This window comes from Sorghum bicolor, chromosome 10 (genome assembly GCF_000003195.3).
Source record: "Sorghum bicolor cultivar BTx623 chromosome 10, Sorghum_bicolor_NCBIv3, whole genome shotgun sequence".
In the NCBI taxonomy this organism is placed as follows: domain Eukaryota; kingdom Viridiplantae; phylum Streptophyta; class Magnoliopsida; order Poales; family Poaceae; genus Sorghum; species Sorghum bicolor.
The window spans coordinates 58,055,704-58,073,106 of NC_012879.2; the positions used below are offsets into that span (position 1 = coordinate 58,055,704).

Below are 17,403 nucleotides of genomic sequence, written 5' to 3' on the forward strand. Positions count from 1 at the left end.
GCAAAAATTATTCGTTTTCTAGGTTTCATATTTTTCCAGCAGAGTACATCATGAAGAGGCTACACAAAACATTGTATTTTACACTTATTTTTTAGTCCAATAGGTTACCAACATGACTTGGACAGAACAACATGGTGATCCACCTCAAGTAAGGCATTTAGAAGCATGTTTGAAGACTCAATAGATCAAGCAAAGTTCAAGCCACAACGTCAGAACCAATCCGGACGCAAAAGATTGCAAGAAAGAAAAAAAGGTAGGCGTCGGATTGATACAGTAAAGGGCGTCGGACCAGATGTGACCACTATATTCACACTATGGAGGAAACACAACAGGAGCATCGGACCATGCCTAGGCGTCAGACTGCTATAGTACCATTGGACCGCTACAGTACCTAGCTAGGCGTTGTACCGCTACAGTGTGTAGTCCGATGGTGGTTTGGTTTGGGTTCTCCTGAGAGGTGTGCCAGGCGTCGAACGTAGTCCGTGGATGGGGTGTCAGACTAGTCCGACAGTGATCCCGCATGTCAGCCTTAGGCGCACAACAACGGTTGGCAGCAATGGCTACTGACACAGTGACCGTTGCAAGGCGTCAGACTGCTACAATATTAGTCTAATGTTACAGTGCAACTCGTCTGACAGTATGTAGAATTGTCCATCCAAGCTACCAATGACTCTATTTGCAATGGGGGCTATAAATATGAGTTCCAACCAGCCAAATAAGGTGCAGAGGAGTAAGGAAATATACAAAGGGTGTTGATACACTATTTTCAGTGCTATCCACATGCATAGTGCTTAGAAAAAAAATCGGTGATTAGTGTATGTGTTTTTGCGAAGAGCTTAGGTTAGTTAGATCACACTCGTATGCGCTTGCTCTAGGTTTAGGTATAGGTTGAGTGAGGTTTGCACTCCTCTTACCTTTGTTGATTGTGTGCACCATTGTTGTACATCTCAGAGGATTGTAAGTCTTGCGGGACAATACCAATTGTGTTTCTGGTGTGCCTGCCACCGTGTACGGAACAAGGTATGTGGCGTTTTGGCCAGAAGCTTGATAGCGAAGACAACGGAGAGCATCTAGGAGAGGCTTAGCAGAAGGCACGTCAAAGACCCACTTGCGCGTGGGAAAGGTCCTAGGCTATCCACAAAGTTACCCGATCAGGATTTTGGCTCTTGCGAGGGTTACAAAGACAGGGAGAAACATGAGCTTCTTAATACCTCGGTAAAAACACTAGAGTCACTGATAGGAGTTTGCATCTCTATTGTTCTTTTATCTTCCGCATTATATTATGTAGGTTAGTTATGTGCTTACTTTCCTAACTTAGTTTGATAGGCTAGTTGATAGAATTGGAACCTAGGGTGCATAACTCTTTTGCGATAGAGATAGCAGCACACCTAGCAAAATCATAGGGCCTGTTTGGTACAGCTCACAACAGCTTCATGAGCTGTTGTGAGCTGTTTTTTTTTTGCCAAACACTTATTTCCAAAACAGCTTCATGGGTGAAGCTGTTTTTCCCCTCCTCTCACAAAAACATAAGTTGTATGAAGCTGAAAAATAGTAGCTTATTGTAGCTTCTCCCTCATTTCTCTCTCTCAACTATGCATGAAGTAGTTGGTGAAGCTATTTTGCCAAACACTTTTTCCAAAACAGCTTAGCTTCATCTAGAAAGTCACTCATGAAGCTATTTTCTAAAAAAACAGCTTCACTAGTGAAGTTGAGCTGTGCCAAACAAGCCCATAGTTGCACAATTAGATAGTTTATTTATTTGCATAGATTTTGTTAAAGTACAAATTAGACTCCGTAGTTGCCTAATTCACTTTCTCTCTTAGGTGTCACGGTCCTTACACATCACTTTATGTTCCGTTCCGGAAAAGTTTACAGTCTTGGTATTCTTTACTGCGGTCAGGCTGGTATTTCATTCCCTCCAATCAGAATTGTAGTTGGTGTCCAGTTAGCTCAGCCGCCTGTTCTTTGCTGCTATGTGTTGTTTGCCAAGGAGTCGTGTTACGTGTGCGTGGAATACTTCGGATTTGGCCAAGGAGTCGTGTCACGTGCGCGTGGAATACCTCGGAGACGTAACCTGTCAGTATTCATGGGCACATGCTAACTGCAGCATATCTTTTGTTTCGCCCGACTTGGTGCTCAGATTGCGTTGATCACCAATTCTCACCAGCGTTGGTGTTGATTGGTGAAAGGGAGGCAGATGGAGTCAGTCGCCGTGGTGACCGTTCCCTTCCCGGCGCAGGGCCACCTGAACCAGCTCCTGCACCTGTCGCTGCAGCTCGCGTCGCGGGGCCTGCCCGTGCACTACGCGGCGCCCGCGGCGCAGGTCCGCCAGGCCCGCGCGCGCGTGCACGGCTGGGACGAGGACGCGCTCCGCTCCGTCGAGTTCCACGAGCTCGGCATCTCCGAGTACGTCTCCCCGCCGCCCGACCCCACCGCGCCCTCGCCCTTCCCCACGCACCTCATGCCCCTGTTCGAGGCCTACACCGCCGGCGCGCGCGCCCCGCTCGCGGCGCTCCTCGCCAGGCTCTCCGCCTCGCACCGCCGCGTGGTCGTGGTGCACGACCGCGTCAACGTGTACGCCGGCGAGGAGGCCGCGCGGCTGCCCAACGGCGAGGCGTTCGGGCTCCACTGCCTGGCGGCGTCGACGCTCGCCGTGACGACGGGCGCCGGGCTCCGTCTCCTGCGTGAGCGCGGCCTGGCGTTCCTCGACTTCGCGCACTCCACGTCGAGGGAGTTCGCGGAGTACGTCGCCAAACGCGCGATGCCGACCAAGGAGATCTCGCCTGGCGCGGGCATCCTCGTGAACTCATGTCGCACGCTCGAGGGCGAGTTCGTGGACGTCGTTGCAGGCGACCTTGCCGCCGACGGCAAGAAGTACTTCGCCATCGGGCCCTTAAACCCACTGCTCCTCCACCTCCGCGCGGACTCCCAGAAGCCGCGTCACGAGTGCCTGGACTGGCTGGACAAGCAGCCACCGGATTCGGTTCTCTACGTGTCGTTCGGCACGACATCGTCGCTGCAGACGGAGCAGATCGCAGAGCTTGCAGCAGCGCTGCGCGACAGCGACCAGCGGTTCGTCTGGGTGGTGCGCGACGCAGACCGCGGCAACGAATCGGCGGACGACGACGAGAGCCAGAACAACAGACACGCGGAGCTGCTGTCCAAGTTCACCAACCAGACCCGAGGGAGGGGCAGGGTGATCACCGGGTGGGCGCCGCAGCTGGAGATACTGGCGCACGGCGCCACGGCGGCCTTCATGAGCCACTGCGGCTGGAACTCGACTATGGAGAGCCTGAGCAACGGGAAGCCTATCCTTGCGTGGCCCATGCACTCCGACCAGCCGTGGGATGCGGAGCTGGTGTGCAAGTATCTCAACGCCGGCATCCTTGTGCGCCCCTGGGAGAAGCACGGTGAGGTGATTCCGGCGGAGGCCATCAGACAAGTAATCGAGGTTGCCATGCTTTCTGACCAAGGAGTGGCAGTGCGGCAGCGAGCCAAGGTGCTCGGAGAGGCCGTCCGTGCCTGCCTGACTGACGGCGGCTCATCGCGCAAAGACCTTGATGATTTCATTGCTCATATCACAAAGTAACCGTCTAGTCGAAGTTAAAATTTTATCGAATACTTTGAAATTTGTTCTTAGTTGCCGGATGGGCAACAATCTCAAGCCTCTAAGAGCAGAGCCTAGAGCTAGGCGAATAAGAGCTTTTTACCTGTATGCCATTATAAAAGTTCAAAATAATTTGTGCATCATCGAAGTTTTAAAAAGCTCCCTACTACAGTTGTATAAAATTTTCTTTCTCCATGTGCCACTTCGGTTAATTTCGCTTGTAACAGCAGGTAACGGCCAGCGGAAAAGACGATTTTGCCCTTGATAATAAAATGCATCAAATTTTTTGTTCTTTCCTTAGGTTCACTATATTCGATTCAAAAAATCACCCTTTTCTCTGACTATTATGATTCAAAATTTTGTCATAATGGTACAGAGAAAAGGGTGATTTTTTTTAATCATAGGAATATAGTGGCACACTGGCACCTAAGGAAAGAATGAAAAATTTGATGCATTTTACAACTGAGGGCAAAATTGTCTTTTTAGTTGGCCATTACATGCTGTTACAAGCAAAATTGATTGAAGTGGCACCAGGGAACGAAAATTGTATACAAGGATACTGAGGAGCTTTTTCAAACTTTAATAGTATACAAGTCATTTTAAACTTTAATAATGGCGCACAGGTAAAAAGCTCGACCAATAAACGTGTAATGGGTTTAGAATGGGTAAACATATACATAGTTGTTAGCACTGATCGGGTAAGGAGAGGATATCAATTGTATGGACACCAATTTTTTTCCCCAAGCTACGCATAACTAACTCGTCTCCAAACCAGCAAAACTCAACTCGCTAAGGAAAAACTCTAGACAAGAAAAACTCTATCTAGAAAAAGAACCACAACCACAACTTGCCAAGGGCCTTAACACTGAGCACACTTACAATATCACACGGTCCTGTCGCTGCAACAGCCCCATCCGTCTCTCTTTTACTATACTAGTAGCCATGACACATGCCAAACGTGTTTAAAAAAAGGATTTTATATGTATATCATTATAAAAGTTAATATTTGTCTATAAGTCATTAAAAAAGTTACGCTTTTAGAGGTGCCACTGTCCCGAACTCTTTTGCTCTCTACGGACTCTAACGGTGTTAAACTGCAGGTATAAAAAGTTAAAAATATCCTCATGTTTAAGTATCCAATTAATTTTTTAAGCATTTTAATGATCTCAAATGTGAAAAAAACTCAAAACTAGAACTTTTTAAAAAATCCACAGATTATCTAGAGCTAGACCTTTGCCAAAAAGAGGCTAAAGCTGGTTAATTCTCTAGCTCCTGGAAGCTGGAATCCGTTCAGTGTTGGTAATATACTAAGCTGTCAAGAATTTCCTTTTCATATATAATCGCTTTCTTTTCATATCCGGCGGACTCTGCTTGCCCGCTTCTTCAGATCTCCACAGTGATGAAATGGTGATTGATCATCTCCTCGTCCGCATCGAATGTTTTCAAAAACTCCATCTCGTCCAAGCTGCTCATCGACGATTCGCCACGGCAACCTGGACGTAGAGCCAACGCATTAGACGATAGACGTAGCCGGCGCATCAGGGATTCAGGGTTGCATTGCATGGGATGCGCGGGTGGCTAGCTAGCAGAGACAACCTACCGTGGCCGTGATGCGGTTGCGGTGACTCCTCGTCGTGCGCGACGGCGCACGCGGCTGCGGCGAGCGAACTGTCCCGGCTTGGCGAGGCCGAGCACGGGCACGGCGACTCCTTGAATCGCTTCGCCATCGTCTGCATCCCAAGGGGCCATCCGGCGGCCCGGCGAGGACGCGTCGGCGAGGACCGTGGGTCACTGCTGCACTCGTCCCAGTGCACGGCGGCGGTCGCGGTGATCTCCTCCTGTCTGTCGTGGAGCCACTCGTCAAGGCTAGGAGAGGGTGGCGGCGGCGGCGGGGACGGCGACCGCGAGCGCGAGCGCGAATTGCCCCGCCGGAGCGTGTCCTTGCAGTACGAGATGGCGCGGGCCACGGACTCGGCCCTCTCGCGGGCCGTGTCATCAACGGCGGCGGCCATTGGTGACGGCGATCCCTTACCGTCGTCGCTCCTGGCCTTCCTCAGTCTTCTCGAAATCTTGCGCAGGTACCTCCCGACCACATCTCCCTTGATCTTGGGCGCCATGGTCGCCGCAGCCTGCGGCTGCTGCTTCACGGGCGCTCGCGCGCGGGAGCCCCGCAGCAGCCTCCTCCCGGCGGCCGCGGCGCCGCTGCCGCCAGCGCCGAAGCACAGCGGTGTCGTGGAGGGGCTGTCCTGCCGGGACCGGGACTTAAAGAACCCGCGGTGGCCGTCGCTTGACGATGTCGAGGACGGGGACGAGAGGGAGGAGCCCGATCCGGCCGCACTGACGCTGGACGACGGAGACCACGACGCGCGGTCGTCGAGCTCAGAGGAGTCGGCCGTGGCCATCTCCACTGCAAAGCACTTGGCGCCGGGGAACAGCCACGCCGCGAAGAACTGGATCAGCTGCATGGCGGCCGGGCGGCGAATGCTACCGATCGAGCACGACGGACTTTTGGGTTCTAGGCTTTTAGCGGCGGCGCGGCATCTCTTATATATACATGCAGCGATCGATCACGGCGGCGTCCCCTCCGAGATGCCTCCTTGCCTACCTAAAAAACAAGCATCCGGTGATCTGCAACTGGAAGGCTCCTTCGAGTCCTTCCAAATCCATGGCAGCAGTTGCCTTCTTCTGTTACTATCTTCCATATCAGCGTGGTTAAATTACTCGCTCACTGTTGGATCATTATTAGGGTCCACGGGAAGTTAAAAAGAAATTGGCCAATGCATGGCTGTATAGTGGCCTTCCTGTGACTATCTTCCATGCATATCGCAGGGGCAGGCGCAGTCGGTGCAGAGTTTGATGATGCCATGATTCTAATTCCCCGTCACATCAAATCTTTAGACGCATGCATGAAGTATTAAATGTAGACGGAAATAAAAACTAATTGCACAGTTTGGTCGGAATTGACGAGACGAATCTTTTGAGTCTAGTTAGTAAATGATTAGATAATATTTGTCAAATACAAACGAAAGTAGTACTATTCCTATTTTGCAAAAAAAATTTGGAACTAAACAAGGCCTAGGCTAATATCAATAGAATGTTTCATCTCTTAGTTTTCAAGACGTAGAGTTTAATATGAAACGGTTCTCTATTAGTATATAGTTTCATCATTACAGATTTACAGTTATAGATTTAAATCTAAATAAATCTATAACTAAGTTATAAATGATCTAATGCCTATAAAATTTTTTAATATAATTTAAGCATATAATAATTAGCCTACTATAAAAGTTTTAGTATGATTAGATCATAGAAACTGCAAATATGAATTAATTATAGAAAAGCATAGACCTAAAGGTACAGCAGAAACTTTGTACTAAAATATATCATGTTATATGTTTATTGTGTAGATCTATCCATCTGAGTCCAACAAAATTAAATTTTTTATTTTATGATTTTTTGTGATTTACTATAATTTTTTAAAGATTCAGCAAAATAAATAAATAAAAAAAGACAAAACCGCATTCAAAACCGCCTACAACTAGACCACTGAGGTAAAATAAATAGTTTTAGAAGTTGAGGGACGTGATTTGCCCAAATTTGGAATTCATAAAAGAAAAAACTGACTTTTACAAAAGTGAGCTAATATGGACTTTTTCCCATTGTTAATGTCAGCCCAAGCATATGGACTTTTTCCCATTGATGATGGGTTGGGCCACTCATCAGCCTATATTGTCCTCATGTGTGAATAAAGCATTGGACTCTCCATTGGGTCCGTGCACGACGATGTCTTTGGTCACTTTCTCACGACACGCATCTCACGTGCATTATTATGGCCTTGTTTAGTTCGCAAAAATTTTCAAGATTCTCCGTCACATCGAATCTTTGGTCGTATGCATGGAGCTTTAAATATAGATGAAAATAAAAACTAATTGTACAGTTTACCTGTAATTTGTGAGATGAATCTTTTGAGCCTAGTTACTCCATAATTGGACAATATTTATCAAATAAAAGCAAAGGTGCTACAGTAGCCAAAAACCTTAAATTTTGCCAACTAAACAAGGCCTATATATATGTCGACGCCGGAATTTCACAGTCACACGCCACTTCCTGTACGATGCAAGCACACGCACGTGCCATCATGCTCGTACACCATAGTGGGCCTAGTGGCCTGCAGTTTTCCGCGTGAACTGAGCAGCTCGCTTGCACGGGCGCACCGCGCACATCACACTCCATGGCGACGTGTTCTCTAAATCTAAACAGCGAGGTATACTTATACTGTTCATATCAGACTAGCTACGGTCAGACTAGCGGCCGAGTCGTAGATAAACTCGTGTATGGATAAATTTTCTTGTGCAGTGTTCTTTTAGCCTGAATATCCCATACGATATTTTTTGGATGACAATTCTCCAATGTCTCAAACCTAATTCGAATCTATCACCACCATGTTCTGCCTTAAATACTACTCCCTCTATTCTAAAATTATAAGATGTTTGACTTTTTATCACAAGTTTGATCACTCGTCTTATTCAAAAAATTTATGCAAACATAGTCAAATTTAAGTCATTCTTGAAGAAATTTTATTAATAAACCAAGCCACGATAAAAGAAGTGATATTTTTCACAAATTTTTTAATAAGACGAATGGTCAAACTTGGTGTCAAAAAAATTAAGCGTCTTATAATTTGGGATGGATTGAGTAACTGTGTATATGAACAATCAACCATGTACAAGACAATTCATAAATTAATTTAGAATCAATCCCAACATCACTTGCTTTATTTTAATGTACTTCCTATAAATTGTAAGTTATTTTTGTTTTTTCTACTATGTATCTTGATATATACTACTCCTCCGTACTCACAAAGAAAGTCGTTTTGGAAAGGTTTGGGTTAAACATTGGGAATATAAATCATAAATAATTTTTAAGTTGTTGAGTTTGAAAATGTAAAAACCATATGAATAGATTTGTCTTGAAAAACACTTTTATAAAATTGTACATATACACTTTCTCATATATATTTTTATAAAAACAAGGAGTTAAAGTTAGGCTTTGGAGACCGTGTTACTGTCTTAAACGACTTTCTTTATAAGTATGGAGAGAATATTATATCTAGATACGACATACCAAAAACTATATATTTAGAAAAAATAGAACAGAGAAAGTACTAGAAACCAACATATTTGTAGTCTTGTACATGAACAAATATCGTGTACTAGTTACTTTATAAAACTATTCATAAGACGCTTTAATATTTCTACTAGATACATAATTATTTTTTAGATATATCCGGATGCTGCGTATATCGAAGTAGTAAAAGTTCTGAAATTTTTTTGGTTTTCGATACTTATAGCATTTTCGTTTTTATTTGACAATTATTGTCCAATCATATAATAACTAGACTCAAAAGATTTATCTCGTGATTTACAGGCAAAATTTACTGCAAGATCGATGCGATAGAGAATCTTACAAAATTTGTAGTTTTTTTGGTAAACTAGACAAAGCCCTAGTAGGAAAGCTAAAAACGTTGAATAATTTGGATGGGAGGCGGAGATTTTCATCACACGATCGATACCATAAATAACCCGTTTCTGCATATTTAGATTGAGCTGTCGCTCTCATGTCTTCTGGTGGAGCCACAGGGTAGCATCCGCGAAGCACTTCCTGTACCTCTCCATAGCCGCCGGCTGCAGAGAGACCCCCACCTCTATCCCGCCGTCGCCACTCCGGCTCTCCGCCACCGCCACTGCGCCGGTCCTCGCCACGGACACGATGTCCACCTTCGCCGGCCGGCCGAATCCGAAGTCCAGGTCGTAGACGCGGAACCTCGGCGAGCCGGCCACGGTGAGTAAACCCATCGGGAGCACCTCCCTGATGCGGTCCATCCACGCGTCCATGCTCGACGTCCCGATGTCGCGTACAGCTTCGTCGATGGCGGACGCGACGGCGGCGCACGCGCTGAAGAGCCCTCCTGCGCCGGCCGCGGCCAGCTCGCCCGTTGGTGCCAGCGCGAACGCTGGGCCGACGCAGTTGCCCAGGTACTTCTCCGGCAGGGGAGGCTTCATCCGCGACCGGTGGTCGACGGGGAAGGCCATGCAGGCCATCGAGCCCTCTCCGGCGCCGCCGCCGCTTCCCTCCTTGCCTCGCTGGTAGCACGACCAGACGAGGCCGAAGGTGGCAACGAGAGACGAGCACCGGGGCGGCGCGACGCCGCGCCGCGCAGCCTCGTCGGCCACGGCGTCCTTGACGCGCTTGAGGTCGTCCTTGGACAGTGTGAACGTGGCGAAGAGCTGGTCGGCGGACATCTTGACGAACTCATACTCTTCACTGCTCGGCGCGGTTTGGACAAAGGCGTCGTACAGGCGCCTTGGGTCGGCGAGGAGAGTCCGGTCGATGACAGGCGGCGGCGGCGATTCGGCGCCGCCACCTCTGCAGGTGGCCGCCCAGGTGTGCAGGAAGTGCGTGGAGCCCGAGCCGTCGCAGGCGGCGTGGTGCAGGGTGACGCCGATGGCGAGGCCGCGGCGCGCGGGAAGGAGCGTGGCCCGAACGGCGAGCAGCCTTCCGCCCCGCGGCAGCGTCGGCACGAGCGCGGCGATCTTGGCAACCTCCCGGGGCTCGTCGGTGGCGAGGGCGTCGAAGTGCGCGTCGCCGTCCACGTCGTCGTCGCACTCCGCGACGGTGAAGGTGACGGCGTCTCCCGGGCGGTAGTGCAGCTCGTAGCGGTCGGACGTGCCGGGGGTGAGGCGGACGCGGCCGGCGAGCGGGTAGAAGGCGGCGAGGGCCTTGTGCAAGGAGCTCCGGAGGTTGGAGATGATGGCTTCGACGTCAGCGTCGTGGGCGAGGCGGTAGAGGAAGAGGCGCTCGACGGGATGGGACTGGAGCCAGAAGACGTCGAAGAAGGTGAGCGGGAGGGAAGTCTCCGGCGGTGACGGAGACGGCGGCACGAGGGTGGTGTCGTGTACGTGTACGCGGAGGCGAGGAGATGTCGAGCCCGTCGTCGAGGAGGCCCCTGCCCCTGCCCCTGCAGGTGGCTGCTGCTGGTCTGGCGCCATGGCCATGGATCAACGTCGGACGAGCTTGCGCGGCAGGCAGTGGGCAGTGGGTGACAATTGGAGAGCTGAATAGTTGTAGTGGACAGATAGATATACCAGATGAAAGGAGAAAGGCCATGCGAGGTTGATATATAGGGTCAGTGGTGGTTGGCTGCTGAAAATTTGCCGCCTCCAGGCTCCAGCAGCCTCCGGGTCCCGCCGTACGTCCCGGGCTTGTTCCTAACAGCTACCTTCGCAATGATTCCAATCTTCTGGACGGAACGTAACGTCATCCATGACCACAGAAAAAAGCACCTCAATTTGGGCCTTGTTTAGTTCACCCAAAATCCAAAATCTTTTCAAAATTTCCCGTCACATCAAATTTTTCGGTATATACATGGAGCACTAAATATAGACACAAATAAAAACTAATTGCGTTAGATGAATCTTTTAAGGCCTTGTTTAGTTGGCAAAATTTTTTGTTTTTGGTTACTGTAGCATTTCGTTTTTATTTGACAAACATTGTCCAATCACGGAGTAACTAGGCTCAAAAGATTCATCTCACAAATTACAGATAAACTGTTTAGTTAGTTTTTATTTTCATCTATATTTAATGCTCCATGCATGCGACCAAAGATTCGATGTGACAGGGAATCTTGAAAATTTTTGCGAACTAAACAAGGCCTAAGCCTAGTTACTCTATGATTGGACAATATTTGTCAAATAAAAACAAAAATGCTACAGTTCCGAAAACCAAAAAAATTTCAAAATTAAACAAGGTCTTGTTTTTAAAAAAGAAAAGAGAGGAGATGACAACTGAACATCTTTCTCTCTTCCATCTATTTTATATACTCTCTTAATTTCTAAATTATTAGATATTTTGCTTTTTCTATATATATATATATATTATGTTTAGGCATATATTATGCCTATATTATATGCAAAAAATATATTTAAAAAGTTAAAACATCTTATAATTTAAAATTAAATTAAAGGAGCAGTTTATTTTCTTTTGTTGCACCACCTTTAAGAGTATTTATTGATATATATCTATATTTAGGTCTACCAATATGTATATCTATATTTTATCTCGCCATTTAGCTGTCCATAGTCCACACACCATCCACTAGCACATACAATTATGTCTTTCTTTAAGCTATTCAGTAAACCATATCATTCGCTAACATATATTTAGTTGACGAGTGTTAAATCATCTACTAACATATAATATTTATTTATATAAATAAATGTAAGTAGTTCAAGTGTCATTTGCACAACAACGCGCTAATTTTGTCATAAGGAGATGATTTTTCAACAACTGGATGGGTTTTCTAGTACAATATTTCCTCCGTTCACAAATAAAGTCAATCTAACTTGTTCTAAACCAGACCTTTTTAACTTTATTATTTATCAAAAAGATGCGTTCTAGTCAGACTAAAAAGAATTGGAACTAAAGTTAACAAAGTTTACTATGCAATTGTATTTGTCATTGGAGTTGGACTTGACCGTGCTGTTTGCAGGCAAGTTGTGGCAATAATCCTTTAGCATGGTCTAAGACATAATACCGTGCGGGGCCGTGTTGTGTCTAGGATCCCAACAAAATAAGCAGGACACACCATATTTTGTATTGACACAACTCACATTTTGAATCATGTTTGGACCAACATGGTATGAAAATAGCACATAAGCACATTATAACGCTACAATATAGTGCGTACCTCTTCTCTAATTCTTAAATGGATACAAAAAAATCATTATTTTTTATAAAAATAGTATATGCAAAATATATCTTATCTTATACTTTTATAAAGCTAAACCCCACTAGAGATTTCTCTCAACATGCAAGCTATCCACATCAACAATCCACTAAAACTTGCATTTATAGCCAACTAGCACATATAATTATGATAGTCATCTCTTCATCTATTAACATTCATTTAGTTGTTCATATTGATGTGTCAAATCATTCAACAAAATTAATTTAAGATAATTTTATTCATATAACTCTAAATATAAATAGTCTAATTTCTTTTTAAATTATCTGAAATTCCCACAGTAACACGCGGAGTATTCTTCTAGTTTTCTATATGCAAGTTGACCAAGAAAATAAGGAAAGATATTTTGTGAGCCCAGCTTAAGCCAACACGGTACGAAGGAGACCGGGCATACTTGCGCTAAAACAAAGATTTATGAGCCCAACATACTCATGCAATAAATATATATTTTAGGGTTGGACACGGAATCAAGGAGGAGTGCAAAATCCATGGTGCACGGAAAATAAAGCAAAAGGCATTCTGTTTCAAATTATAAATTCCTTTTGATTTTTTTGGTAGTTTAATTTTACTATGTATCTAGATACAACATACTATGTCTAGATACATAGCATACTCTCTATACTAAAATGGTTAAAACAACTTATAATTTGAAATGGAGGGAGTATTGGAAAAAACAAAAGGGCAATTGAAAAAAGAAAGATATATTCAAAAGTGAGAACATCAAATATTTTAGGCTTTGTTTAGTTCCAAAAAATTTTAGAAAATCGACATTGTAACACTTTTGTTTGTATTTGACAAATATTATCCAATCATGGACTAACTAGTCTTAAAAGATTCGTCTCGTTAATTCCAACCAAACTGTGCAATTAGTTTTTATTTTCGTCTATATTTAATACTCCATGCATACGTCTAAAGATTCGATGTGATGAATATTTTGAAAAAGATTAAGTATTTCAAGACGAAGGGAGTACCTTGCATGCCTAAACGGTAGAATTGCACGAAGCACAAGAGTTGCCGGCGGCCCAAATCTTACCTATAGTCAAAATAAGCTTTTTTTGAACTAAAAGCCAAAGTGAAAATATGACTGACCTTTGGAGTTGGAGCAAAGGAACGTGCATTTGTCAATGAAGCGGATCGGTGAAAAGAAATCCGATAGCTTCGTTGAGATTCGTCGCCATAGAAACGGTCCAAAAGAAAGCGACTATATATCTCCTTTCGTAGAAAAAAAAGAGAGTATCATTACGAGATTGGTACAGATTATACCTGGGCATGCAGCCCGAGCCCGTGAGCACGGCCCGAAGCCCGTCATTTTGGCCCGGCCCTAGCCCGGCCCGGCCCGAAAGTCATTGGGCTCGGGCTGGCACGGCACGGGGCTGCAGGCCGTGCTTGGGCCGCACTTCAGGCCCACGGGCCGGCACGGCCCGGTCCGTCAAATAACAACATTGTATAAAATAACTCATTTTAATATCTAAATCTATTCTCTACATCTGTCATATGTATTTGAATGTGTTCTTTATACTGATGAAGTGATGAATTGATGAATGTGTTTGAAATATGCTTTTAAATCTGTGTTTATTGATATGTTATTGTTCAACGGGCTATGGGCTGGCCCGGCCTGACGGGCCCGCCCGGTACGCAAAATGGCCCACGGGCCCGTGCCTGGGCCGGAGGTCAGGCCCGCAGGCCGGTAAGGCACGGCCCGCAGGGCACGACGGCCCCCCTCGGCCCGTTAGGCAACGTGCCGGGCCGGCCCGGTGTCGTGCCGGGCCGGGCCGGGCCGGCCCGTTGCCCAGGTATAGTACAGATCAATCTTTTATTTTTTAGAGTCTAGGAACTTATGCTTGGGAGTATACAACATTGTGGGCCTATTTGTTTTTCCTGGCTCATAGGCCCAACCAGCCCAGCAGGCTGCAATGCAACTGCCCCTGCGCCGGCTGGATCTGCTCGCCGTGGCTTATAGAAGTTTTGCGACCGTCTTCTCCGTCTCCACGACCGGCTTCATCGCCCTCTAGAGTCTGGATCGCACCTCACGCGAGACGTACACCCATGGCGCTGCGGCTTCTGGGAACCAAGCTTTCAAAGCGAGTCTTGCCATGTCATGACCTCTTGAAGGGGCTGAGGCCGCTCCATGCACGGCCTATATTATAAGACGGCTGTCAGCTCGTCGGTAGGCGCTTGCTTGCTCTGCCTGCTGGATGCCATTGCAATTCAGCCTGTGGCCTAGATTGTTCCCTGACAGTCAGCATCTAAAAGTCTCAGGATTTGATCATTGATTATTTGATTACGATTTCACGCAAATTCCGCCCAAACAATCCGGCTTGCGTCAACGGGGTTTCTTCATTTTTTCAGGTAGAGGACAGCTTCGCCTCTGGTTACCCACCTAGAGCGAAGAGGCTCATGCCTAGTTCCCTTGCACTATCTTTCAAATCTTTTAATGTTGTCGAAAATTTCATGCGTACTACAGCTTCGTAGGTTGCATTAGGATTACATTGCAACTTAAATATTGATGTGCTGGAAGGATGATGGGTTCTTTTTTTTTTGAGGAAACAGGATGATGGGTTCTCATCTGCAATATTTTTGTTTGCACAGTTCAATTAGTTATATGCATCAATTAACTGATGTGATCTCTCATTGTCTGTTTTATTTTGATTCTGATCACATTTTTCACTTATCAGGCCCTGCCCGGCACTTCTTTGATTCATGGAAAAAGAAACTTTGCTTCAGGCCCTTCTACCACTGAAAACGTTCTGAAGGTATACTGTTGAACTCACATTTCTTCCTGGAAGGGCACTCACAATCCAGACTTTATCATAGAGTCTAAAGTTATTTATTACCTCGAATAATATGGACTTAGAGTCTTATTTTTTCTACTTCTTTCTTCAATAAATATGCTGCCACATCAGCAAAATATCATAAATAATATGTTAATTATCTTAGACTCTGTGATAGAGTCTTGCATTGTGAGTGCCCTAATAATAACAGCATTAGTTGAACACTTCTCAAATGACTACCAAGCGTACAGGAGGAACAGATAAAAACGCTTGTAAGAAGATTTGTCGGACATGTTGTTAGGCCATCCTCAATGAGAGTTTTATGACACAGTTTCCAATACATCAATATTTTAGAAACAGTGCATAGGAGTTTTATGAGGATGAAACTCTCTCTACTCCCATGAAACTCTTATCATCTCCCTCTTCATTAATATAGCGCCACATCAGCATATTTAATGTGCATAAAACTCTAATGTAACTCTCATTGAGACTGGCCTTACAGACCATTCTAACGTCCTTGCATTGTTGGATATAGTGTGATTAATTAATTAATTAAATAATAACATGGATAAAGTTTTAATCAGATTGCTAAATAACAGCAGTTTCATGTTACCAATCTTACTGAAAAGGTTCGTCTAAAGAAAACATACTAATAAAAAGATCTCCTAAGCAAATATTTTTACAGAAGAGATGTCTCGCCAAGAAGTTAACTTTTGATAGCAACTATGATATAACTTGGTTTAATGATTGATTGACAACTGTCGACATGCCTCGTTACTTTCAAGACAAGAGAACCTGCTAAGCATGCTGAATGGTCCAACTAATTAGAGCACTTCCAATGGTTTGACAATTTTGGTTTGGTATTTGTTGTTGTTTGCCAACTCCTAATTGCAAATGCAAAGGAAAAAATATGGCCATCCCTAATGGTTTGTCATTTTGGACTTGGCAATTACCTAGTGGCGATCGCTCAGCTGCGTGGATGCAATGGCCGCTCGCGTGTTTCTGTCCAGACGCGCGCGATCTTCAGGGAGGGATGTAGCAGACTCGATCGGCGTATTTTAATCGCGTTCAGGGAGTGACGACGTAGCAGACTCGATCTGCGTCTTTGAGTCACGGCAAACCAATGGCGGCGCGGACTCTATTTGGCGCGAGGACTCCCTACAACGAAGGAAACGACGCCAAAGAGACCAGGCCGCGCACGGAATTGACGTAGGAAAACCGGCCGCAAGCGTTTGCCAATCCAAAAGTCAACTCCCAAATATGCCAAGGGGAGCCTCTCAAATGCCAAGTTTACTAAAATGGCAAACTCGTTTGCAAAACCGTTGGAGGAGTGATTTTTACCTTTTTGCCAAATAACATAAATGCCAAAATTAGAATGGCAAACCGTTGGAGCATCTCCAACAGTTATGCAATTGGACTTTGCATTCTTCAAATTTGCCAAAAACCTTAAAAATTGCTCTCCAACAGTTTTGCATTTGACTTATGCATTTTGGCAAACTTGGCATTTGATGGACCAAACTTGGCATTTTTGCATAAGCACAATGACTTGGCAATTTTGATATCCCGAGAATCTTGAACTCCTTGTCGTGCCCGTACTCCCCACGTCGCGGTAGTTTCCCGCGAAACGACTCCTCCCCGCGCGCGACTATTTTCTTTCCCCCGCGCGCCGCCTCCTTTTTTCTACGCGTCGCCTTCTTTTTCCCTTGCGACCTGGATGCCGCGGTGCAGCCTGGGACTGTTGCCTCGATCGGATTTCGACGACCTGGACCAAGCGTCGACGTGGACCAAGCGGCGACGCGCGAGAGAATTGGCGGCGACGGGCAAAGGAATTGCGCGCGATGGACGCCCGCGCGACGCGCGAGAAAATTTTCCGCGAAGATGAAAGATTCTCGGACAAAAATAGTTGGGTCCACTATTTTGGGATATGCCAAGTCAAAAATGCCAAACACTTGGAGATGAACTTATTTTTCCTTTGGCAAAACGTTTAGGGACTTGGCAAACTCCAACAAATGGCAAATTTCAATTGCATAACTGATGGAGATGCTCTAAGGCATAAATAGTAGAAGACTTAGTCCAAATCCTCATGCAAAAACAATTTTTGGATATGGATTATGTTTCTTTCTTTATTTTTTGAAGGATGATGCAAACTAGTATTTTAGATTAGAATCTGGCTCCTGCTCTGAAATAAATAAAGAAGAATATTTACCTTTTTCATCTTGCTC

The 17,403-nt window shown here is 45.6% G+C and overlaps 2 protein-coding genes across 2 annotated transcripts; one reads left to right on the forward strand and one right to left on the reverse strand.

Moving 5' to 3' along the window:
* LOC8063778 (putative cis-zeatin O-glucosyltransferase) lies at nt 2,156-3,755 on the forward strand. The gene has a single exon (XM_002437439.2). It carries the CDS (start codon nt 2,198-2,200, stop codon nt 3,587-3,589), a length of 1,392 nt encoding a protein of 463 aa, XP_002437484.1. The 5' UTR covers nt 2,156-2,197; the 3' UTR covers nt 3,590-3,755.
* LOC8063779 (malonyl-CoA:anthocyanidin 5-O-glucoside-6''-O-malonyltransferase) lies at nt 8,996-10,773 on the reverse strand. Its single transcript, XM_002438857.2, has one exon. The coding sequence runs from the start codon at nt 10,660-10,662 to the stop codon at nt 9,223-9,225; it is 1,440 nt and encodes a 479-aa protein (XP_002438902.1). The 5' UTR covers nt 10,663-10,773; the 3' UTR covers nt 8,996-9,222.